Source organism: Gracilinanus agilis, chromosome 3 (genome assembly GCF_016433145.1).
Source record: "Gracilinanus agilis isolate LMUSP501 chromosome 3, AgileGrace, whole genome shotgun sequence".
Taxonomy (NCBI): Eukaryota; Metazoa; Chordata; class Mammalia; order Didelphimorphia; family Didelphidae; genus Gracilinanus; species Gracilinanus agilis.
Window position 1 is genome coordinate 620080495 of NC_058132.1, and position 27660 is coordinate 620108154.

The following is a 27660-nucleotide window of genomic DNA, read 5'->3' on the forward strand; positions in this document are numbered from 1 at the left end:
CTTTCTTTCTTTCTTTCTTTCTTTCTTTCTTTCTTTCTTTCTTTCTTTCTTTCTTTCTTTCTTTCTTTCTTTCTTTCTTTCTTTCTTTCTTTCTTCCTCTTACTTTCCATCTTAGAATCATTACTGTATATTAATTCTAAAACAGAAGAGGTGTAAGGGCAACTAGCCGCCCCCTCTATTATTTTTTCAAACTTACCCTAGCAGCCTCAGGTCTACACTCAGCTCATACACAATGATAAGAGACCACGAGGGCCATTAGGTAGCATAGTAGATAAAATACCAAGCCTGGAGTTTGTTTAACCTGGGTTCAAATCCGGCCTCAGACACTTCCTAGTTGTGTGACTCTAGACAAGTTGTTTAACCCCATTTGCCTAGCCCTTTCCCTTCTGTCTTAGAAGTGTTACTAAGATAAAAAGTAAGTTTTTGTTTGTTTGTTTGTTTGTTTAATTATAAGGGGAGGGGTAGCTGTGTGGCTCAGCAGATTGAGAGCCAGGTCCAGAGACTAGAGATCCTTGGTTCAAATCTGGCTCAGATATTTCCTAGCTGTGTGATCCTGGGCAAGTCACTCAATCTGCATTATCTAGCTCTTACTGTTTTTCTGCCTTGGAACCAATATACGGTATTGATTCTAAGACAGAAGGTAAGGGCTTAAAAAATGATAAGGGACAATAACCCATACTATTGGAATAATGAATGAACTTAGAACAGTAATTAAAAGATTTACAGTTGGGGCTTTTTAGTAGCATAAAGTAAAATTTTAGCCTATTACATTTCTTTGGGTGGTATAGTCCAGAGGAATTTGAGAGTCACAAGTTTGAATCTCAGGACTGCCATTTTCTACCTGTGTGACCTTTGCCAATTAACCTCTCAGTTTCCTCATCTGTAAAATGAAGGAGTTGGACAAGATGGCTTATGATTCCCCTTTAAGTTCTATAACTGTGATCCTCTGAAGAAAAAAAAATGAGGGGCTAATTTTCTAAATTATAGGTAGTCCTATTCCTTCCCTTTCTCCCAAAGTAGATGCTAGTGGATCTTCTGACATTTACCAGGCAAAGGGAGCTTTACACCCCATTCCATGGTATATTCTCTGAGAGTATAATAGCAGACAGAGCACTGGATTTGGAGTTAGAACAATAATAATAGCATTTATATAGTACTTTAAGATTGGCAAAGCAGTTGACAGGTTAATTATTTAATACAACAACTCTGCAAGGTAGGTACTCTTCTTATCATTCTCATTTTACAGTTGAGGAAACTGAGGCACAGATAAGCTAAGTGATTTATCTCTAGTTAAACACCTATTAAGTGTCAGAGACAGGATTCAAACTCAGGTCTTCTTAACTCCAAGTTTGGCTTCTTTTGCAATGCCCAACCCACAGAAGCATATTAGTCAGTAATTTGGCTTCATTCTACTCAACCAGCACCAGATACAAATATTTAAACCCTCTTGCAATTTTCCTTCCTTTCTGCCACTCTAAGATATAGTTCACTCATTGTCACAATAATCTGGGTTCTGATCTCTTAAAATGATACTGGGCTCATATGTTCACTCTGCTACCTTGCTGTCAAGTCAGAAGGACTTGATTTTAAGCTCTAGTTTAAATTCTTTTGAGCTGGTTCCCTCGATTTCTTCATTTGTGGATGGGTACTTATTCTAAGCATCTTACAAAGTTGTTGGAAGGAAAGAACTGTATCATCTTTCAGTTGCTATAGAAACATATTCATGCCCATAATGAGGCTGAGTGTGCCTGGACATCATGGGGAAGCATTACTACTGGCCCTTCCCTCCAGGTCCACCGAGAATCGTCCACTGGGCATACCTAGCTTATCTTTTGTGCATACCTAGAGAGAGAGATGGGAGTGGTTTTTAGGGATTTGACACTCACAGCTTTAGAAAACAGGCTAAATGGGAAGGCTTATATGAACTGATACAAAGTGATGGGAGCAGAACCAGGAGAACACAGTAACAGCAATATTGTAACAGTGATCAATTGTGAAAGATTTAGCTACTCTGATCATTACAAGGATCATTACAATAATTCATAGATCAATGATGAAACATGCTATCCACCTCCAGAGAGAGAACTGATGAACTCTGAGTGCAGACTGAAACTTTTTTTTACTTCATTTATTTCGGTTTGTGTGTGTGTGTGTTTTCTTTTGCAACATGGCTTATATAGAAATGTGTTTTGCATGACTTCATGTATATAGTAGATATCATATTGCTTGCCTTCTTAAGGCATGAGGGAGGAGTAGGAGAGAGGGAGAGGATTTGGAATGAAATTTTTTTAATAAATGTTTTAAAAAATCTTTTTATTGTAGTTGGGAAATATTTAACCAAATTAAAAAAAATTTTTAAATAAACAGGCTGAAAGAAGTTGTGTATTGTCAGAGCATGATGCTTGGAAGGAGGCCCCTATAACACTAAATAAAAATTCATGCAACAAAGCCTTTGTGTGGAGAAAGCATGAGAAAATGGTGTTAACTGTTCTGCCCACTTGTGCTGCCTTTAGCTTGCTGTGTCCAGGATTTTCCCTTCTCTGATTTTCTCCACTCCTTTTGGACTCTCTACCTTTTCTAAGTAGAAGGGATGCAATGAAAATACTGATATATATATATATATATATATGTATATATGTATATATACATATATATATTTCCTTCATTTTCTACATCTGAAAATAAAAGAGCTAATTCAGATGATCTTCAAAGCCCCTTCTAGTCCTAAATGTTATGATTTCAGATGTGAATTCTCTGGGGTTGTGGGGATGATGGCTTTGACTCTGGGAAGAGACCAGGAGGATAAAATTTTCTTTCAATCCTTGAGATCCATCAAGATGTGATTTCCCATGGGCAGTGTAAGTGAATTATTTCTTTCCATGACTCCTCTTTCTTTCCTGTCTCTCTAGAATATCAGAAAGGCTCTTTAGAGGAGACAGCCACTTGAAAGCCATACTTATAACCTATTACAAGCCATGAATGGTGTTGATTTCTGCCATGAGTCACTCAGAACATTAACTTTGTTAGTGCATCTATATTAAGAGGAAGATAAATGAAAAGGTCAGATAGTTAAGTTAGTACTTTTCCATCCTTTGTAGGATGTCAACATTTATTTCCACAAAAGATCTTAGGCTCATTGATTTAGAGCTGAAGACAACCACAGAGGTTGTTTAACTCAGTCGCCTTATTTTTATCAATTAGGAAACTGTCACACAGAGGTTGAGTAACTTGCCCCAAGGTGACACAAGTAGAAAATGGCAGAGGCAAGATTTGAATCCAAGTCCTCTTTTCCTAAGCCCAGTGCTCCTTATGTTCTGCCTCCTTTAGTTGTATTTGACCAAATATGCCAGAAAGACTTCTGTGAACTGATGCAAAATGAAGTAAGCAGAACCAGGACATTACACAGTATCTGCAGTGTTCCACAATAACCAACTCAGAATGTCTTGGCTATTCTGATCAATACAATGATCCAAAGCAATTCTGAAGGACTTCTGATGAAAAATGTTATCAGTCTCCAGAGAAAGAAATGATGGAGTCTGAATGCAGAATGAGGCAGAGCTTTTTCGCTTTATTTTTCTTGCTTTTTTTGTAGCATTGACTCATATGGAAATATGTTTTGCATGATTTCATGTGTATAATTGATATCACATTTCTTGCCTTCTAAATGGGTGGGAGGGAGGGAAAGAATTTGGAACTCAAAAAATTTTAAAGGAATGTTAAAAATAAATGAATCTATTTAGTAAAATGAATAAAATGGGGAGCCAAAGACATGGCAAAACTAGCAGGAATAACCTTATGTTTAGTTCAATTACAAATATTTAGGTGGCCCAGTACATAGAATACTAGGCTTGGAATGAGGAAGACCAGAATTCAAATCCTGCTTCAGAAACTTATTAGCTGGTTGACCCTAGGCAAGTCTCAACCTTTGTCCGCCTCAGTTTCCTAAATAATATCTAACCCATAGTGTAGTTGTGAGAGATAAATGAGAAAACCTATGTAAAGCAGTTTACAACCCGTAAAGTACTAGGTAAATGCTAGTTATTATATACCTCTATAAGGTGTGAAAAGTCCTTGCTTTATAATCTTATTTGATCTACACAATAATTTTACAAGTAGTCATCTCTATTATCAGTAGTTATCACAATAATATTATTATCCACATTTTACAGATGAGGAAATCAAGGCTGATAGCAGTTAAGTTCTCCTTAATTTTAGTGCCTTCTCTGTGATATTATTTCCAGTTTGTTCTGCCTATATCTTGTTTGTACATAGTTATTTCCATATTGTCTCCAGCATTAGAACTGGGAGTTCCTTGAGATCCAGGATTGGTTTTTGCCCTTTTTTGCACTTCCAGATCTTATTACAGTAACTGTCCCATAACTGGACTTAATGCATGCTGCCATGTTGCTAATGTCTGAGAGGATTTCAACTCAGACTCCAAGTCCAGCACACTTTCCTCTCCATTACCTCATTGACCACCTTATACAAAGCTGCCTTAGATCCCTTTGGTAATACCCAAGGCTTCCTCTAACCAACAGCCACACAGAATGGCTGGTCAGAGCTCTCTAGGGGTGAAATAGATTGCCTTCGCAGATGGTGGGTTCTCCATCATTGGAGGCCTTCAGAGGCTCCATGACCACTTGTTAGGTATTTATAATGGGGATTCCTTTTAGATACGGGTTGGACTGTTGCTGAGGTTCTTCCAACTCTAAAAATGTGGTGAAACTGAAAGGAAGCCAGGGATATTATTTTTCTATTGGATTTTATTTGTGAATTATTTGTGAATAATTGATAGGGTATGAGACAGGGCAGTCTTTGTCAGTTTGTTTTCAGCTTGAATTGGTTGAAACCCATCCCTCTTTTACTGAATGCCTTCCTTCCTCTCTATGGGCAGAGTTCTTTGGCTAGATTATTTGCTGGTAAGTTATATGTCTATCTGTAGATAAATATATTTGTATGCATATACATACCCATATACATAAGTTTATAGCATTTGTCTTGGTTGGAATCAAAGAACATTGAAAAGGTTTCCCAAGTATTTAACTGTCTGTAGATTACACAAAACTTTATTCTAGCTCATTTGTAGCATTTTATTTAACTATCTGTAGATTGCACAAAACTTTATTCTAGCTCATTTGTAGCATTTTTTTGGCAGGGGGTGGTGGTGTATATGTGTGTGTTCACACATATACATGATGTATTTTTTCCTCAAGATGTCTAAAACCACTCAGCCCAAGGTGCTTCTGCTGATATGTTAAGGGGACGTAGAATGGGGAGGAGAAGGAGCAGAGAGCTATGTGCATGCTACCCTATACTTACTTTCCATTCAACTTTTGAACTACACTTATGAGGGCTGCCAAGATTTTTTTAATTTGCAAGTCCCACCATAAATTACCATAATATTATATCCACCATTTTTCCTTGACCCTGGAGAGAAATGTATTTTTCTTTCTGATTTTCTTCCAAGTTATTGGTATCACAGTTTACCACACATTCCAGTGACTATTTCTTAGGGAGCATATCACTGAAAAAAAGGCTCCATAATTGTTATATTCCTTCCTAACACAAAATAAGAAATAATGGTACAGAGCAGTCCATTTCTCTGGCTAAACTAGGATTATAGAATACTTTGAGAGGCCAAGAGCTAGTCCCAAGAAGGAGGTGGCAGAGATGGTTCCAGGCTGATCCATGAGTGGAAGTTGATTACAGTTGCAGGATGCCATCTGCAACTTGGAGAATCCAGTTTAGAGGCAGACAATGAAGTAAAGAGTCAATGTAATGGTCGCTGATCAAGAAGATAGTCAAAATCAAAAAATGGTATAGGAACCACAGGTCACAAAGATAGCCAAGACAGTCATTAACCAGAGAGCTTCAAACAGGGCCATCCTCCTGCTCTTCCTGTTAGAGCAGGAACCAGGGACTGAGTTTCCAGGGCATGCCTAATCCAGCCCTGAGATTTAGAAGCTTAAAGGTTGCTTCATTATAGCAACTTGCTATACCTGAAAGATTTTACTTTGGCCAAGCATTAGTATTTATTCTTTTAGGCATGCCTTAAATGATTTCCTTTATTTTTTTTCTTTAGTAGCACCCTTTTAACTGTTCCTTGATTCAATATGCCTGCTTAGAGGTTTCAAATAAATATCTGATGAATGAATGACTGATATATAAACAAATAAATAAAGGTAAATAAAGATAGTAAAATGTATTAAATTAATAAATTAACATTAATAAATAACTGATCAACTCAGCCCAAGTTGATTACCATTTATTATTGTTATTTATATATCAATTTATTATTTTTATTTTTTTACTCAGTCATACCGGAAACACATAAATCCAGAAAGCAGAAGCATTTAATTAAGATAGGAAACAGTGTAAATAACAAGGAAGGGAATCAAATACTAACCATCCTTTGTTCCCATGCAAAGGAATGCAGTCCATATTACAATCCATCCTCTGCTCGTTTGTCAGATTTAGCTTCCTAAAGCACACATCTGATCATATCATGTCCCCTTCCCCAGTCAATGATATCCAGTGACTTCCTATCTCTTCCAGGATCAAATGTGAAATCCTTTGTTTCACATTCAAAGCCATTCATAACCTTATTCCTCCTACCTTTCCAATCTCCTTATACCTAACTGTCCAGATTCTCAGCCTCCTCACTGTTTCTTCATCTCCCACCTGGAGAATTTTTACTGGCTGTTACCCCATTCCCAGAATGTTTTCCCACCTTATTTCTGCTTTGTGGCTTTTACTGGCTTCCTTCCAGTCTCAGCTAAAGGTCCACCTTCTGCAAAAAGCCCTTGCCAGTCTTTGTTCATCTGAGTGCCTTCCATCTGAGGCTAGTCCAAATTTATCCTGTATGTATCTTGTTTGTACATAATTGCATATTGTCTTTCCCATGAGACTGGGAGCTCTTTGAGTGCAAGGACTTTTTGTCTGGTTTAGTTCGGTTTTTCATCTCTCTTTGTGTCCTCAACACCTAGCACAGTGTCTGGCATATATTAATAAATCCTAATTGACTGATCGATTGAAATTATAATCTAATTCTCCTTCAATTCTTTTGGTGCTTCAGCATAATGGAAGTGAAAAGACATTTCAGAATGTGTTCCCAGGAGTGGATACCTAGAATTCAATGCTCTCTACTTCTTGGAATCTTTCCCAGGATTCCCTTGAACAGAGTAGAGGACAATGGAAAGCTGTCATCTCTGTCCCAGAGTCATCATGGTCCAGATCCAACACACCAAGGTTTGGGAAGAACATAGCCATGGCTCTATGGGTATAGGATACCTTCTCAACATAGCTAGAGCCCCACCTTTCATCTTTCCTGTCTCTGCCTTTTTATTATGTTTTTTATTATTATATTATATTATATGTTTTTTAAATCTCTTACCTTGTAGAGCAATCTCCTAGCAATCAGAGCTCACACCTGTCAATCTTACCATGTTACTAGTGCCTTATTCACTGGCCAGGCATAGGAAGCATATAGAAAACTTAGTCCGGAGAACCTCACCCCAGGACCAATGTTAACTCAAATACAATCACTGGGAACTGAAATCCTACAGATATACCTTTCCTTATGGCCGAGCGTTATATTGCGAGGCTGCCAAGCTGCCAGGACAATGAATGTTGTTATTGGATAGGCAATATCTTATCCAACAGGCAAACTGGCTGAAAGCATGACATCAAATTCTATGACACTTCAATGGTTTAAAAAATGTTTATTCTGAACTTAACTGATACCAAATAAAACCAATATTTCCATATAGATAGTAGAAAAGAAAAAGGATTGTACATGAAACTGCAGATCTCTGTTATGTAGAACTTGTTTTTCTTATATGTATTATATTATAATAACAGTATATTTGATTGCCTTTTTGTTTCCTTTTGACCTTGCCTTTCTTCTTGCCAATGCATTAACAAAAATGCTTCAGTAACCATCTTTCCTTCCTTCCTTCTTTCTTCTGCTCTTTCTCTTTCCCTCTCTTTTTCATTTTCCTTTTCTTTCTTTTTTATCTTCTCCTGTTTTTCCCTCCCTCCCTTCCTTTTCTCCTTCTTTCCTGCCATCCTTACTTCCTTCTTTCTTCTGTATCACTTCTCTCTGTACCTCAAATTGAAAAAAAGAAAAGCATAATCCTTGAAACAAATATACATTGGCAAATAAAATAAATCCTCCAACATTGTCCATGCCCAGAAATGTCTCATTCTCCATCTTGAGTTTATTAGGTCAAGGATAGAATCCCCTATCTCTATTATACACTGTAAACCCATTGAGGTCAAGAACCCTGCTTTTTGCCATTAGAAGTGGTCAGAGCGTTGGAGTGATACATTTCTCTTTTGGGAGAAAATGATCTGAGAACTCCCTGATACTCTGCTTCCCTGGCTTCTTCTACCCAGGACTCTTGTTAGAATGGCACCAATGAAGGCATGTGTTAGATAGTCAAACTTGATAAGGGGGTAAAATGGAATGTTATAGAAGGATCTGTCTTAAGAACTAAGAATCAAGAGAGCCTATAAAAGGATATAAACAACTTTGGTTTGATGGAGAGGAGGGACAGATATAAGGACATGTCTTGAAAAGGAAAGATGACAACTTAGAGTAGAGGTTCTTAATGTTGGATCCACAGAAAGAGCCTGTGCATAGATTCCAGGAGGTTTGTGACCTTGAATGGAGAAAAATGTTTCTTTTTACTTACATTTGGTTTCTTGTATAATCTTGTGTATTTTATATATTCATTTAAACTCTTATTCTCATATAGGGACCATAAGCTTCAATCAACCCCCATAAGGGATCCAGGACAATAAGAACCTCCAGCTTAGAGAATGAATTAGAACAGAGGGATAATTCTGAGGTCCTAGGCTATAAGTTCCACTAAGTTCATGTACCATATCAATATCTTGAAATAGGTCAGTTAGGCAATAAGCATTTATTAAGTGTTTTCTGTATGCCATTATTTTAAATTTAGAAATCAGATCCTTCAAGACTCATTCCATGTAGTTTCCTACTTGATATTAGCAATCTCTTTCCCCTCCCCCAAATTATCTGGTGTCTGCTTTCTATATATTTCCCATTTATTTCTATAACTCTTTCTCTCCAATGAAGAGTAAGCAGTGACTGTTTCATTTTTTGTCTTCTTGGTATCTTGCCCAGCATTAGTGTTCAGAGTATGTATCAGGTGCTTAATAAGTTCTCATCTTCATGAACACTATATAACTTGTTTCTGAATTATAAGTTTCAAAACACTTTGGGAAATAAAGTAGTTGTTTATTCTTTAGACATTTTAGTTATGTTCGACTCTTAATGAACCCTTTTGGAGTTTTCTTGGCAAATTTCCTCCTCCAGTTCATTGGGCAGATGAGGCAACTGAGGCAAACAGTGTTAAGTGACTTACCACTTGTCATTTGTCTCACAGTTAGTGTCTGAGGCTACATTTAAATTCAGAAAATAAGTCTTCTTGACGCCAGGCTTGACATTCTACTGCACTAGCTGGGTATTCCAAATAAAGTACATTTATCTTCCTATATTTGTTCCTAATGATCTTCCTGATCACTCTTGGAAGCCATTTGTCGAAAGGAAATTATGATTCCATTTTTCCACAGATGCTCTGCAGTAGATCCATAACTAACTTAGCTCTATTCTTATCTACGTGGATGGAACCCAAGACATTATTAATGGAAAATAGCCTCAACAAATATAAATGCAATTCTGGCATTAAGTGAGTAGTGTCAACAAAGTTAGAAACCTGGGGCAGGTGGCTCTCTAATAGTCAGCACTCCACCTATCACTGATAAATCCAGAGTTCATGGAGAGGAATGTGTACCTGTCCAACCCTCCTGATATTTCTAGTAAGGCTAAGGTCAGAATGTAGTGTGCTCATTGCCCAATGTCTACCAATAATATTGTCTTAAGACTGTGGCAAAAGTATATGGCTTTTCTTCAAAGCAGTTAAAGCTCATTATATTTCCAAGATGTCACAAAACCTTCATCTCATCCATCTGATTACCAGTATCTCTAAAGACATACATTATATTACTATTGTACAGTTGCACAAGAAACTTAGAATTTTATACATATCACAACATTTAAAAATGCTCATCAGTATCTTTTGTTATCACTTATCTAGTTTTCCCCTTCTCCCTCCATATCTCCTCTGCCAGTCACCATCCCTCATAACAAAGAATAGAAAAGTTCAGCAAAACTAACCAAGATATCAAAATAGTCTGATATGATGTATATCAATAAATCTTCATGTCATTTCTGCAAAAAAGCAGGATGCCTTCTCATTATCTCTTTTTTTGAAGCAAAGTTTAGCCATTAAAGTTTCACAGCATTTAATTTCAAATGTTTTGTTGTTATTCTTTCCATTTACATTGTTGGAGACATTGCGTGGTATTTTCCTGATCCTGCTTCCTTCATTTTCCAACCATTCAAATCTTCCCATGCTTCTCTGAATCCATCATGCTCACTGTATTTAAAAATAGAGAAATAGACTATTATGTTCATATGTCATAACTCATTGAGCCATTCCTCAATTGACGTATACATTTCATTCTTGCTTACACTCTTAACTAAGAAGCAGGAAAAAAATCTTATCTTACAGATGAAAAAAACAAAGACAAAAGAGGGAGGGACTGGCCTATAATCACCAAATTTTAGAGCTGGAAGATCATAAAATGCAATGCACTCACTTCACACATTTAACTGAGGGAAGCCAGAACCAGAAGAGATAGTATGATTTGCTTGAAGTTATATACCCGAGCTGAGTCAAGCCTCTGTCTAGACTCAGCAGCAATCTTTCCACTATACACCATTGCTAGGAAAAGGGTGCCCTGGAGGTCTCCTCATTTCTAGATCGATAATGCCTCTGGAACAGCTAGGAATATAACATGATTGGTATCTTCTGAAGAAGAAACTTTGTGAATAACAAATATCAGCAATACTGTAAAAATGTGACTAGAGCCAGTAATTACAGGGCTATAGACAAAAAATCCTATTCCCTTCCAAGTTCTTTCCCCTCAAATCACTGAACTCAGTTCTTATCTTTTTTCATCTACTTGAAATAACCACCAGATCAGGCCAGGCTGGACATTAAAGAATATATATCAATATCCCAGCTCTTTGTATTTTTTTAAGCTGACCCCTGAGATTTCACAGTCAGAAATACCTAAATGATCATTCAGAGAAAAAAGGAAAATTCAAACATTCTATATGCTCAAGAATAACTGCAAACACTGTAAAAAACTGCAAACTCATTCTTTACTGGCATTTGTTATTCTAAGATTTCTTCAGTTCATAACCTTAACTTCTGGTCATTCAGAGAATAAGTTGCAGATATAAAAATTGAGTTTTAGAGAACTGCCTTTCCATTGCCCCAACTCTGCCCCCATTGTGAGTCTGATGTGACATAGGATTTTCAGATGCCCATCCACCTTCCTTCCATTTATATGAGTCTACCTATAGTAACATAAAGTTGGCCTTTAAAAATCAGCTTGTGGTTTTTGTGAATGGTAAGAATCCATAACAAAGGTATGATACAAGGACTAGTACTGGAAGTCAGCAAACCACCAGCCACTGCCATCCCACCAGCTTTGTTGAAAGTTGATTCGCTTAGCCACAAAATACATTTTTGGGGTCAAAGAGAACCTTGTCATCCAGGCTACATATGGCATCTTTTACTCTTCTGCTAAATCAATTCCCCAGAATAAATTGAAGAATGCAGACCAGTAGCCCAGGTGTACTTTCTTACTGGTTAGCACCCTGCCAATGGGGAGAACAACAAATGGAAGGCACATACTCATACTCTTCCATGGTCACATGCGTAGGGAGCACCAGTAACTGGAGAGCACATAAGACCAGGAAAGCCAAGCCTCTGATGCCTCAGAGGTGTTGATGTTCTCTGATGATGGGATCAGGCAAGCAGTTTTTTCTACCATGTTGGAATCATCTATTCCTCTTTTCTTGTCTTGTCATTTTCTGCTGGGGTTCTTCACTGAACTCTCTCGACTAGATATCTCTGCTGCTGCTACTACCCTTTGATATTCTTGCTGCTGCTCTGCTACCATCTGCTGGTCTTCAGATGCCTCTTTCCCCAAATGGGAAAGGGTCTTCCAGCTTTTTAGGCTGATAAACTCAGGGATTGTCTTTAGCTCTTTAAAGATACAAATCCAGCCAACGAGGGGGAGATGCCTATTCTGTCTCTTGAACTGATTTTCTTCTAGTTTAGTTTAGGCTCTCTGGACTCAGTCTTTAATCTAATCTATTTTAAAATTCCTTTCAGTTTCTGTCATATTCCTGGTACATCACTCCTTCAAATGACTCTGGGGACTCCCTTGGCAAAAATGCCATGGAACTGTGTAGAATCAGGATGATGGGATAGTTTTCTCCCTACGTAGTACTTCTGGTTGCCTATAGAATCAACTGGAGATAAACATCTAACAGGCTGGGTGAAGTTGGCCTTATTTATTCCCACCAACAACAAAGTTGCTGAGGTCTATGAATGCCATTTTGGAGAGGAGTGATAATAGGAGAAAATGATCGTGTCCCTCTCTCTTTGAAAGAGCTTCCCATTACTTAAAAAATAAAAAATGAACTCCTCTAGCATTTAAAGCCTTTCACCATCTTGTCCTAACTTTCCAGCTTCATTGACCATTATTTCTTTTCATGTATGCTATGATCCAGGAATTCTAGTCCCACTTTCTTCACATATAACACTCCTCTTCCCATTTCCTTTCTCCGTATTCATTTTTCCTATCTGGTGAATACTCATTACATTGTAAAGGCCAAGCATAATGATATAATATTAATTATATAATAATATACGTGTGATGGTTATAATCACAATAGATGTCGACCAGTGAGGCTTGCATAACAATGAAATCACAGTTATGCCAATCTCTTTTGAATTATTTTTGCCTAAAGTCCCCCCCATCCAACTAAATTTGAGATCACTTAAATATTTTTTTGAATATTTGTGTTTTCTTGAGGTAAGATTTACTCTGCTCATATCATTTGTGAACTACTTAGCAATGGTGTTGTATTAGTAGATAAGAGTACTGTTCTGGGAATTAGGAAGACCTGAATTCAGATCCCACCTCAGATATTTATGTAGCTGTATGACTGGGTTAAGTCATTTAATCTCTGCTTCAGTTTTTTTATCTCTGAAATGGAGACAATAAAAGTATCTTCCTGTAGGGTTGTTGTAAGGGTCAAGTGAGATAATATTTGTAAAGCACTCAGTAAAACTTCAAGGGATTTAAAGTTTAAAACTTAAACCTACATAAATACTATTTCATGTTTATGACCTGTTTAATTGTTTAGTCTAAAGTCATAATCCTATTGATTTGTCAAACATTCTGATTAAATAAAGTTATAGCCTATTGGTATTAATGAGAATTAGGGATGGAGAAAGGGATGGAGAAAAACTTGTTGCCCAGACTTGTTAGAGTTCATTAATGCAAGGTCAACCAGTCACTTCCAAATTTCTCCTTGCACAGGATGTTTTATAGTATATGATGAAGGCAAATATATTTCAAGGATCTTTGATTGTACTGGTGCAACTGCCCCCATCACAGATCCAGATTGTACTTGGCAGATTATTTTAGAGTTACCATGGCCAAAATAATATCTCATCCTATAACCAACCTGATGGTAGACCTCTCTCCTTGAGACTGGTCTTTGGATGACAGACCGTCTGTGGTTGGGCTCTTCTTGAAGGCTTTCCAGAAAGATCTATCAAAGTTTGAAGCCCTTCAGGTTCTCTACATGCTGCAACAATGAGGCATCAAAAGAGAGCTTTGGTGGAGGTCATTTGCTATTTACCTTACAAATTACACATAAAATTCTGATTGTTCTCTTCCTTGTTTTATGAGAACTTAATTTGGTCCCATGCCATTTGCCCATTTGGCAAACCTGCACATTTTAGATAGAGCTCATAAAAGATTTAGAAAGGTTAAAATGCAGATTTTTTTTTGGTCAGAGGGAAATAGGACATATGAATCTTTCAAGATTATTCCTTTTACTTAGTTTATACTTTAGTTTGTCTTCATAAGTTAACACAGAATGAATCACCTCTGATTAGAAGAAACATTTTCTATTAACAGGAAGGACTAGCAGGCTGTCGAGTTCAAAATGTAGCTGAACAAAACTCTTCTCTATAAAATACTGGATTAGTAGTCATCCTAGCTTTTCTTAAAGACTTCAGGCAAAGGGGAAGCCACAGTTTACTGGGGCAATCCTTCCTAATCTGGGATGGCTCTAATCATTGACATGAGGCAGCAACTCCCAACTTATGGACCTGGTTCTGCCTTCTGGAACTAAATAGAACAATTCTAAGTGTCTCTTTCACATGTTAGCCCTTCAAATAACTGAAAACAGCAGTCATGGATCCCCTGTCTTTTCTTCTCCAGGTTAAACAATGTCCATTTCCTTCATCCAATCCTTATATGTCAAACTCGGTGCCCTTTATCATCCCTCTTGTCCTCCTTTGCATACTCTCCTGATTATCAATGTACTTCTTAAACTAGAGTATTCAGAACTGAACACATAGTAACAAATGAGAGATGAGAAGAACAGAGGAGAGTAGAAGGATCAGCTCTCTGTCCTGGGAAACTGTGTCCTTCCTAATGCAACCCAAGATTACATTTGCTTTTTTTGCTGACATATCACACTACTGTGTGCTCATTGAGTGTAGTCCACTAAAACCCCAAGATCTTCTGAGAGACTTCTGTCTATTCATTCCTCCTTCATGTTTCATTTCTGGAACTGATTTTTCATAGCCAAGATTTTATGTCTATCTCTTTTGAATTTCATCTCATTAAATTTATCCTAGTGCTTGTGATTGCAATCCTTTTTGCATCTGATGACAATTGAGTGCGTTAGATATCCCACCCAAATTTGTGTTACCTGAAAATTTGATGAGCACCCTATCTATGGCTTTATCCAAAACACTAATAAAAATGTTAAAAAGCATAAGACCAAGTAAAGCTCCATGAGATACTCCACTAGAGACCCATCATGTTGACTCTAAATCATCAACTATTCTTTGAATCTGACCATCCAACAAATTCCAAATCCATTTGATAATATTGTTATCTGGTCCATCTTTCTATCTTCGCAAGAATAAAATGAGCTGCTTTGTCAAAAATTTAGTAAGAATCTAGATAAACAAAGGCCACAGCACTCCCATTATGCACTAGTTTTGTAATCCTATCTAAAAAAGAAAAAGAAATTAGGTTAATATGACATAATTTGTTCTTAATGAAATTCCATTGGCTCTTTGTAATTAATGTCTGCTCTTTGATCTAGCCATTCAGTAAGCCCGTATTCCTATATCTTTCCTAAAAGAATAGCATGTGAGAGATTTGGTCAAGTGCTAGGTAAGCTATCTTCGCCACATTTCTCTAATCTATTGTAGAGTAGATAATAAAAATCCTATTAAAAAAGGAAATTAAATTGGTCCAACATGAGTTTTCTTATTGGAATAACGTGGATTCTTCATAATTGTCACCTTCTTTTTGAGATATTCACTCACTATCTCTTTAAAAACATTCTAGAATTATTCTAAAAATGGAAGTCAAGTTCACTAGTTGATAGCACATTGTACTTTGGGGCAGGGTGGGGAATAAATTGTTTTAAAATAAAACAGCATTTAGGTATACCTCTAGACTAGGTGAGAATCACCAATATGTAGTGCTTATATATCTCATAGGCAATTTAGTGAAGACTATGGCCCTATTCTTAGAATAATGTTTATTGCTTATATTTATAACTGAAAGAAATTCTGAAAAGTGGCTATGATAGCTTCGGAAACTCTCAGCCCAGAGACAGTTAGGTGGTCAGACAATTGGTCAGAAAGAGATTATGTGGGACCTTTTGCTGGCATTGTGCATAGCTACCATTGATTGGAAATTTTATTGCCAATTTGCAGTCCTAGGTCACAATTCCAGGGCAGAAAGCAACACTTAGGGCAAGTCAAAAGGAAATTGGGACTCTGGTCTCAATTCCAAAGCAAGGAGGAGTGCTAGGAGATCACGGGCTCTCCTGGGTAAAGACTAGAGTGCAAACCAGAAAAGCAGTGGTTACTCCTCTCTCAGGATAACACTACCTGGGAAGCAGGTTTATTGAGTATTCAGGGAGAACTAGCACTTCTGGGGTGATGGCTTGCTGAGCACTCACTTTTTCAGGGCTACTCATCCACCCTTGGTGTCCACCTGTTCCTCAGTTCTCACCTATGGGTCCAAGAAGTTGTAGCATGCACAACAACCACACTCCAGTAAGACTGTCTCAGCAGAGAGGGACCAGCTTAAGGGAAACTAACAGTCCTCACACTCATAGGTGGATAAGGAAGATGTTTCTTTCAACCATGTAAGGACTTTTTTCAGTGGAATGGGTGAATGAGAACAGTTTGTTTCAAGGGCTGTGAAGGTAATTGAAATAGGTACTGTGGAGCCCTTAGACCTTGGTCAGACATTGAAGATACTGAGTGATACATCCACTGCACACCAGGCCGTTACCAATAATCTTGACTTTTGTCTTACCACTGGACTTTGATGACTCTGGAAGAGAGAGTAAGGCTAATGATTTTGTGTAACTATGCCTCATTTAAATTCAATTCATGAACAAGTCCAGATATCACTGATGATGTCATTGGTCCCTTCAAAAACAAAGGAACAACAACAAAAATGACAAACAACCTTGGAAGCACCCAGAACTTGCAGACTATCAAAACTATCCCTAAAACAGCAACGTAAAAAAATCTGAAGCTTGGAACAGTATCTCTCTTTACCCTTAACTTTAAGATAATGTTGAAAAATCAAGAAATATTTTGAAAAAATGAGCAAACAACATAAAAAGAATTTGACCATAAAAAGCAAATATAGTGTCAGGAAAGACCAAAACATAAACTCAGAGAAGTCAACAATCTAAAAACAATTATAAATAAAGCCTCAAAGAAAAAAATTAATTGGCTCCAAGACCAACAAGAATTCTTAGCAGAATTAAAGAAAGAGATAAGAATAGTAGAGGAAAAATTGATAAAATTATTAAAAGAGAATTAATAGCTTGGTAGAAGAGGCACAAAAAAAGTTCTAAGGAAAATAACATATTAAAAAAGTAAAATTGGCCTAATGATGAAAGAGGCACAAAAATTCACTGAAGAAAAGAACTTTCTAAATGACAGGGTTGGTCAAATGGAAGAAGAGGTTAATAAAGCTCGCTGAAGAAAATAATTTTTCAAAAATTAAAATTGGGCAAGTGGAAGCTAATGACTCCATGAGACATCAGCAAATAGTAAAATAATGTCAAAAAAAAGAAAAAAGTATTTTAAAAATGTGAAATATTTCATTGGAAAAATAACTGACCTGAAAAATTGATCTAGGAGAGTTAATTTAAGAATTATTGGACTATCTGAAAGCCATGATCAAAGAAAGGGCCTAGGCATCATATTTCAAGAAATTATTAAGGAAAATTGCTCTGATATATTAGATCCAAAAGGTAACATTAAAATTAAAAGAATATACTGATCATCTCCTGAAAGAGATCCCAAAATGAATTCTCCCAGGAATATTCTAGAAAATTCCAGCACTCCTAGGTCAAAGAAAAAATATTTCAAATATTGTGGAGCCAGAGTCAGAATTGCATAAGACTTAGTTGTGTCCATCTTAAAGGACAAAGAAAAAGCAAAAATAGGCCCAATTAAAAGTGATAATTAGAAAACTAGATTTTGCTAAAAGATACCATAGATCCGGTGGAATTGGGCGTTGGCTAAAGGGATTGGGGGGGGGAGGTTTAGGGGAGAGGGAAAGAACATGAAATATGTAACTATGGGAAAAATATTCAAAATAAAAATGTTTAAAAATAAAATAAAAGGTACCATAGACAAGAAGAGATGCCAAAATTTTTTACAGCAAATTTCTCTGATAAAGTCCTCATTATCAAATATATATTGAATATAGGATAGTCAAATTTACAAAAAAAAAAAAGAACAATTCCCCAAATGATAAATGGTCAAAGAATATAAACAGGGAGTTTTAAGAAGAAATCGAAGCTATCTAAAGTCATATAAAAATGCTCTAAATCACTACTGATTAGAGAAAGGCATTAACTCTGAAGTACCACCTTACAGCTTTCAGAGATGACAAATGCTGGAGAGAATGAGGGGAAAATAGATATGCCAATGAATTATTGATAGAGTAGTGAACTATTCCATTCAGTGGAACAATTTGGAACTATGCCCAAAGGGCTATAAGACTGTAAAGGGAAAGGGAAAGGATTTATCTGTCCAAAAATACTTACAGTGATTTTTTTTTGTGGTGGCAAAGAATTGGAAATTATGGGGATGTTCACCAACTGGGGAATGACAAAACAAGTTGTAGCATATGGTTGTGATGGAGTACTCTTGTGCTGTGGAAAATAACAAGGGGGAGAAAATGATTTCATAAAAACATGGCAAGACCCGTATGAATTGGTGCAAAGTGAAATAAGAAGAACCAGATCAATTGTACATAGTAACAACAGCTTTTTAATAATCATCAGCAATGAAAGACTTGGCTACTCTGATCAGTACAATGATCCAAGACAATTCCAAAGGACTCATGATGAAAAAAATGCTATCCTCTTCCAGAGAAAGGAGTGATGAACACTGAGTGCAAATTAAAATATAATTTTCTCACTTTATTTTTCTTTTGTGCATGTGAAATATGGCTAATGTGGAATTATGTTTTGTATGATTTTACATTATTAATATAATTTACTTGCCTTGTGGGGAAAGGGATTGAGAGGGAGAGAATTTGGAATTCAAAATTTAAAAAAGAAAAGAATGTTAAAAATAAGTAATAAAATTTAGAAGCAGTAAAATAAAGTAAAACAAAATGAACATCTTCAAAAAATAATTGAAGGAAATACCAAATTTCAGTTAGAAATTAGTGAAAATAAAAATGTAATTTCTTACCTCCCCAAGTTTGCAAACCTAAAGTATCTTCATGGACCCTTTGAGGACATGTAGACACTAAGTCAAGAATCCCTGCTCTATGCAAACTCTATCATTCAGGATACAAACTTGGTCCCAGTTGAACACATATGCTATTTTTTTAGAAGTTTTTTTCTTCAAGACTATGTGCCAGTACAATTTTTCAGTAATTGTTTTCTAACATTTTACCATCCATATTCTTTCCCCCTTTCCACTTCTATCCCTTCCCCAAGATGGCAGGCAATATGACACAGGTTGTATATGTGTTATTATATAATATATATTTTCATGTTCATCATGAAAATAAAAGAAGACACATGAATTACAATGAGGAAAAATTCACAGAGGAAATAAAGTGAAGAATGACATGCTTCAGTCTGCATTCAAACTTTGTCAGTTCTTTCTATAGCAGTGGATACCCTTTTTCTTCTGGGTCCCTTGGAGCTGTCCTTGATCCTTGCACTGTTGCTTATTTTGACTGCTTTATGTACGTGATCTCTTGCCATTTGTGGACATCAATTGAATATTAACATTTCTTGAATTTATGAAATAATTTCTCTCCTATGCATGCTAATTGCCCCAAATCTTGGTTTCTTACTAAAGTAATTTATATTCCTATCATGAATAAGGCTTTCTTTTTTTTCTCATTTAGTTTCTATTCAGTTTTGTCTGTTTAATTATTATTATTTTCATTATTATCTATTTAATAGTCAGAAAATGAACTAATTGTAACTCAATATGAAAAATAACATATGGGTTCATAATTGATAAATTATTTCTGAGTACAATCTAAGAGTAAAAAAATAGTTATCAAATGAGCATAACAAAGGCAGTCATTCCACCAAAGGAAAGACGCTCCTCTTGGCTTTATCTCTGTTCCTAATTTCAGTTGACTGGTGGAGGCAGCCAAGGGCAGAGAAGACTGTTCACATTTTCAGCAGGGGGCCTGGAAGCGAGGAAGACCGGGATCTTTGTGTCTTCTGCATAAATAGTTCAACAATCTGAATGCATTCTTTCCTCACAATTGAATGAATAGGTTTTCTCTTTCTCTCCTTTCTAGCCAGCTAACCTTGTGTTATGTCGGGCTGCTCAGTAACATACTTCCATTGAAGATGCTTAGAGATAAAATGTAAATTTATCCCACTAAAAAGTACCCAGTAAACATGGCTAGAATTTGAGTTTTTTTTCAAGCTTCTTCATGATAGGCTCCAATTTTAAAAAAAATAATTATTTATTTTGGTAGGCTCCAGTCTTAAATGAAAATACAATATGCATTTACATGACCCTGCAACTTTTCACTAAGAATTCCTTCTGGTGTTTTGGATTTCTTCATCATTGTGATAATCCGAACATGTAGGCTCCCCGTTCTCGTTCTCTTCTTTGTAAAAGAAATAGGATAAAGCTCATGTTTTCTAATAAGAACTTTCTAATTAAAGATAGCACATCAGTAAAAATTCAGGAGATATTGGAATCAAAGCTCTAATTCTTTTACACTGTGAGAAATGCTAGCTTCATCATCTTGAAGGTGACTTTACCTAATATTCTGACATGAATTCAAAAACGAATGATTTTTAGAGCATATTTGCAGTGGTAATTCCAGCAAATTCATGGCCTATTTTTTTAAACATTATTTAGATTTTGGTGAAATGGCAAATGTGAGTTTGGTTTTGATGTTACAAAAAGCCTATTTCTATTTCCCATTTTAATTTTTTTTTCCTAAAAAGTGAGAAAGATTAATTTAAAACTTTTTAATTTAACTTTTTCAGATATTTTGCTTTTGTTTTAGGCAGCATTGTTTCTATATTCCTTCTGATGGGTAATTTTATAGTTCTTTGTATATGATTCTTTGTAATTTTCTAGAATGAAATATCTTTATTCTTCAATCATTCTTACCAAAGTGTCTGCCCTCATTTTTGTTTCTCATCTTTTCTTTCATTATTATCTTCTCTTCCTGTCTTTATAAAATGACATTTCTCATGTTTGTTCGCTAAACCTTTTCCTCCATACACACACACACACACATGCACGCACACACATATGCGTATATACACATATATATTTTTAAACCCATACCTTTCTCCTTAAAATCAATACTAAGTATCAGTTCCAAGGCAGAAGAGTGATAAGAGCTAGGCAATTGCAGTTAAGTGACTTGCCCAGGATCACACAACTAGAAAGTATCTGAGGTCAAATTTGAACTAAAGACTTCCCATCTCCGGACCTGACTCTATCCACTGAGCCACCTAACTGCTCCTTCCTCCTTATATGTTTGAGAAAAGGGGGGAAAAAAGCATTAAATTTGGCTCTTAAGACAAGAATTCTGACTATGATAGCCACAAGCTTCTGCCTTGATTAAGTGTTAATCATCACCCCAGCCAGTACTTACCATTCTTTGTAATTATGACCTTCTATGCGTTTAGCCGAGATTACCTATCACTCTACGTTTCCAGGATGATTTATATAATCGTAGAGGGGCAATTCAGAAAAGGAAAGAAATCTCCCAGTAATTTGCTGTTAGAAAAATTGAATCCACAGACATGCTTCAGAAAATATTGTTTAGTATATCCACATGAGTAAATGTTTTTAAAGTTTTTACGTACAAAATAACTCAAGCTTTTGAAAAGTAAGTCTAACTTTTAGGATGTGCTTAAGGTTGTTCTATGAAATTTAGAGATTTATTGATCGTGACTTTATTTAACTCACAAATACACACATGCTTATAACTTTATTATGGCCTCTTTTTTTTTCAGATGGAAGCAATAAAATGAGCCCTTTATTAAATTACCTAAGATCTACCATAGGCTTATTGAGGTTATCAGCTCTGATCATCATAGCCTACTACCAATCTAATATTTGCTCTTTATACATGAATATCCTCTATTTTCTATAAGAAAAAAATTCAATAACAAAAAAATCCCATTTAATTATAATGCAAATAATACAAAATGTGTACGCTGTAAATTCATCCACTGCTCCCTTATACAGTGGATGAAAACTCTTTATAGACTCTGAGGAAATTAAAATCTGATTCTCTCACTAATCCCCTCAGCATAGTAGGTGGGAGACATAGTCATCTAAATTTTTTTTCTTTTTCATTGTATAGTTAATTATCAAAAAATTATTTGTTTATATATAAGAAACGTTTTATATATTTACTTATATAAATGTTATATTTCTATATGAATTTGTAATATATTATGTGTAATGTATATTTATTATATATAAATTTATTCTTCTATTATACAGTTAGTTAGGAATTAAATTTAACAAAGTTTAATTAAATTTAACTTAATTGCTTTATTTGCCTATGTGCCACATGTATGTACTATTTTTTTGTTTTTTTTATCTGTGTAGTTTTAAAAAAAAGTTTTATCTGTCTTATTTAGGGGGCAAGGGCATAGCTTTCACTCTCCACTGACCCACTACCAGTCCTCCAAATAGAAACCCTTTCTGATAAGAAATATGTATAGTCTGTCAATCAAACAAGAATTTATTTATATTTATTTATTCTTTATTTATTTATTCTATGTGCCAGTCACTAGACTGGGCACCGGATACAGAGACTAGAGGGAAAGAGTCTCTTCCCTCAAAGAGCTTTATTTTATCAACACATTGGCCATGACTGAGGAAATCAGGGACTGAAGGAAAGGAGTCATGAATACAAGGATTTTTAGAGCAGCACACTTTGATGTGGCAAAGGGAGGGAAGAAGGGAGAGAGGGAGGGAAGCAAATAAAGGAGGATTGACCCAAGTTGCTACTATCTGTCAGGTACTTGGTAAACTCTTTACAAAATCTCTTTTGATCCTTCTAACAATTATGGGAGATTAATGCTACTATTTCCCTCATTTCATAGATGAGGAAACTAAGGAAAGACTAATTGACATGTCCAAAGTCATGTAGTTTCTGGGGCTAGATTTGAACTGAGGTCTTCGTGACTCTGGTCCCAGCATTCTATTAGCTGTGCCACCTAGCTGCCTCTTAAAAGAGCATCTAAATTAGGGACAGAGAAAAAGTGTGATATTATGTAAGTGCAAGGAGATATCGTGGCAAGAAAAATGAAAAATTACATATGTGATGGGTTAAGAGAAACATGGGAAGATTTGTCTGAGCTCTCATTTCAATATTTTCAGTCTAGTAGTAAAAGGTTAGAGTTTAGTGTCTTCACCCTCATGAATTTCTACAGAAGTTTTGGGGGCAGGTTGAATAATAATTAACAATGATAACTATCATTTATATAATGCTTTAAAGTTTACAGAGCACTTTATAAATAATATTTCATTTGATCTTCACAACAACCCTGGGAGGTAAGTACTATTAACCCCATTTTACAAATGAGGAAACTGAGGCAGGCAGCTTGTGACTTGCCCAGAGCTAAGAAGTATCTGAGGACTCAAGTCTTCCTGTCATCAGGGCCAGAGCTCTACGCACTGTACCGCCTAGTGTTATAGGTCATTTATAATAATTCCTCCTCACTACATATGCCTATCTATCAATTATAAATGACCTATAACACTAGCTACCGGAGGCTTCTCACTTTTGCTCTAGGTTCATCAGAATTCCAGTAGGATTTTTAGATTCAAGGATGCTCAATCAACAAAGATTTATTAAGACAGACGTGGTGATAAGTGCCAGGGATGTAAAGAAATATGTGAACAGTTTCTGCCCTCAACTAATGGAAGGGAAAACATGCCTATATTCAGGTCTATGCAAGATACAGATGGAGTAGGCAGAAGATAACTCTAGGGAGGAAGGATGCTGTGAGGAGGACCGTATGGCTGCATCCTTTCATGCCTCTCTCTTCACCCTGGTTCTGCCACAGCCAGTAATTTGATCTGCAGTTTGCTTCCGTGACTCTGGTAGCCCTGCTTCTTTGCCTTTCCTCTTTCCCTTCTCTTTATTTCTCTTTTCCAAGTTTATGTCTCCTGGCACAGTCCTCATCCGAACACAAGTCTCCTGACATCCTGGATCTTCCACCACGGAACCAAAATTCCTTTGTCTGTGTATGTGTGTACACACGTGTATTATAATCAGTATGTGTGTATATACACACACATGTGTGCATATACACATAGATACTGTGGATGTGTGTGTATTATTTTTATATGTATGTACACACACACAAAACTCCACTGGAAGGCTCACTTAAGAGTCTCGATATATTCTTATGACATAAGCGGTAAATACCATTAAACATTCCTCCATATGGCATGCAGAGTGCAAAATAAAAAAAGAGCATTTCCAAAGAACTTTAAGCAGGGAGTCCTATAAATGAGAGCTGTGATGGAGGAAGAGGGCAAGTTGGAAAGGGGTAAGAATGGTTGGAGGGAGACTAAGCAGGGGCTCCAGATGAGAAGTAATGAGGGCCATGGGAGTGGAGACAAAGGAGCGGATGCAAGAGATTTTGTAGAGGCAGAATTGATGAGTTGGCCAATGAGAAGATGTGGGAGATGAGGAGGAAAGTCAAGGAGGACTTCGATTTTACGAGACCGAGTGAGTGAAAAGATGGTGCTGCCCTCCATAGAAGTAGGGAAGTTTGGGGAAGGGTAAAGATAATGAGTTTCATTTTGGACATGGTAAGTTTGGACACCTAGAGACATCCAGTTTGAGACGTCCAGCAGGCAACTGGTGAAACAAGACTGATTTGCTGGGAAAGATTAAAGCTAGATCTAGAGGTTTGGGAGTCACCTGCAAACAGTTGTCCGTTGAACCCGTGGAAGCTAACAACATTGGTAAAAGAGACTTAGAGAGAGAAGACCCAGGACAAAGCCTTGGGTTAGGGGATTCCTAGTTATGGAGCAGGTCATGTATGTTATAGCAAAGGTGATTGAGGAGCCGTCAGATAGGAAGAAGCAGCATGAAAGAGCTGCATCTTGAAAGACAGAGGAGAGAAGATCCAGTAAGAGAGCTGTCAACAGTATCAAAAGCTATAGAAAGATAAGAACTGAGAAAAGGTCTCAGGTAAAGGATTTAGCATCGAAGATGAACCAGAAGACACTTTTTCTCTGAGTCCATAAGAAATGAAGAGGGAATGGGTGAAGATACTGAGGAATTTGAGCAAGGAGAGTTACTCTAAGGCAAAAGTTATTAACATGGAGTTTGTGGACTTTTTTTTAATATGAAAACTATTTTCCACTGTTATTTGTTTCCTTTATAATCCAAAGGGAGCCACGACACAAAATGATTAATAATTCCTTCTCTAAGACGAAGAATAGGAAATGGAAGAGAGACACAAAGAGACAGATACGCAGATATAGGAAATCGCTGCCTCTGAGGAGTGTTTTAGGGAATAAATAAGAGAAATTATAGACTTATTAAGGTAGTATAAAATTAAAGTATGAAGAAATAGTGTCATAAAAGCAGGTAACTAAATGTTCTGGGGCAAGGATAGGGATTAGAAATGTGGCCAAAGGAAAAAAACGTTCACTTGTCTGGAAGTAGTTGTCAAACCGATACCCTGCTAGCTCAGGACTCCATAATCCTTTTCAGATAGGGACCTACTTTTGATTGCCTTGAAGTCATGATAACCAATGGCAAAGAGGCTCAGGATATGTCACTAACAGAGGTAAGGGATGTAGTTGAGGAAGCTGGCTTGATTGGAGACTGATTATAAAGCTCTAATAATAATTTGAATTATTGAGGACCTCTGAGTTTGCCCCTCTTCTTTCTTCCTGAATGGTTCCTTTATCACTCTTGTGTAATATGCGAAACCAGGTGGTTAATGCCTGTTTTTGAGATCCAGTGTCTGCTAAGTGTGAAAAGGGAAGTCCTGAGCTTTAAAACTCAGCCTACGAACACTTATACAACCTAGAATGGTTTCAGGACTTGGTTTTGTAGCAGAGGAAGAAGTTACAGATTCTTTTCTGTGCGGCTAATATTTATGCATGAATTAGACATATCAGGACATCCTCCTCCCCCTAAATTATACAATGAAGAGACAGAAAAACATGTACATCAGAATCTTGCCTATATTACGGTCTGCTAATTCACTTCAATTTTCATTTTCCTATTTGTTTTAGGATGTGATTGGTGGCATTCTGATCAGTGGATTATTCATTGCAGTCACTTACCCAGCATGGGACCTCATCGATCACCTGGAGTCTGCCAGTCTGCTCTTCCCTATATGTATTTTCATAGTGCCTTTCTTCTTATGTTACAACTACCCAGTATCAGATTACTATACTCCAACCCGAGGAGACACCACCACAATTCTAGCTGCTGGAGCTGGAGGAATCATTGGATTCTGGATCAATCCTTTTTTCAAATTAGTATCTGAACCCACCGAATCTGCCATACAAAGCATCCCCCCACTCACAACCAAAATATTAGTCTTGGGAATAACCAAGTTTATGGTTGGAATTGTGGTGGTTTTCTTGGTTCGTCAACTGATGCGAAATCTTTCACTCCAAGTGCTTTACTCTTGGTTCAAGGTGGTCACCAAGAACAAAGAAGCCAGACAAAGACTGGAAATTGAAGTCCCTTACAAATTTGTAACATATTCTTCAGTTGGCATCTGTGCTACGGTATTTGTGCCAATGCTCCATCAGTTTTTGGGATTACTTTGAGCAACATGCCGTCAAAGGAGAGCCCATAGAGACAATGTAGTCCTAGAAAGGTCATGCAATGGAAAACACCTGTCACAGTCATCATCCTTGCCACCATCATTGCCACAACTATTGCCACAACTATCAGTGCCAGCCTTTTCTTTCCTCTATGTCTACCACTCTCAAGAAAACAAGTGAGAGAGAAAGAGAGAGAGAGAAAGAGAGAGAGCATGAGAGAACAAGAGACAGAGAGAGAGAGAAAGAGAAAGAACAAGAAAGAGACAGAGAGAGAACAAGAAAGAGGGAGAGAACAAGAAAGAGACAGAGAGAGAAAGAGAAAGAGCAAGAAAGAGACAGAGAGAGAACAAGAAAGAGATAGAAAGACAGAGAACAAGAAAGAGAGAGAAAGAGAAATAATGAGAGAGAGAGAGAGAAGAGAGAGAGAGAGAGAGAGAGAAAGAGAGAGAGAGAGAAAGAGAGAGAGAGAGAGAAGGGGAATACCAATTCATAGAGGTGGGGATGGGAGAAGTATGCATATAAAAGTAGCAAATCCAATGTTTCTAATAACCCCATAGAACTGGTAGAGAGGACATGTTGCTGTAGTCTGAGGGAGTAGTAAGGGAGAACGAAGAGGACTAAATCTATTTTAGACAATATTTATCACACTTTGGAAACTACTAATGATAAAAATTGGGACTCTACTTAGGATAACTCTACTTAGAGAGGTACATAAAGTAGCTCCTGGCATTGATTTTAGTGGACATCCAAAGGAAACTAGAAAGATTTTGCAGAGGCATTTGACCATCTCATATTGAGATTATTATAATTTTTCCCCAAAAGATAACCAGGATATTAATTGCAGCTCATGAAACAATATATGTTGTCACAGATNGAAAGAGAGAGAGAGAGAAAGAGAGAGAGAGAGAGAGAGAGAGAGAGAGAGAGAGAGAGAGAGAGAGAGAGAGAGAGAGATATCGCACTGTATGCCGTGTACCTTTCTTTCTCTTCTGGCTAATTATTAAAGTTAGATGATGACATAGTATGAGGAAAAAATAATTCTAGCCTATAAGGTCCATTACAGATTCATTCCAAAGTTAAAGCTAGTTTATAAATTGCAACCTTACTTTACACCTTTTAGAATCATTTATTATTT

At 36.7% G+C, this 27660-nt stretch overlaps 1 protein-coding gene across 2 annotated transcripts in view; it reads left to right on the forward strand.

Moving 5' to 3' along the window:
• Nucleotides 1–26736, forward strand: part of SGPP2 (sphingosine-1-phosphate phosphatase 2) — a 132206-nt gene extending 105470 nt beyond the window's left edge. For both annotated transcript variants that reach the window (XM_044667581.1, XM_044667582.1), the window contains one exon: nucleotides 25983–26736. In XM_044667581.1, the coding sequence (XP_044523516.1) occupies nucleotides 25983–26528 (546 nt within the window). In that variant the 3' untranslated portion in view covers nucleotides 26529–26736. The remainder of the gene's footprint in view (nucleotides 1–25982) is intronic.
• The last annotated feature ends 924 nt before the right edge of the window (nucleotides 26737–27660 follow it).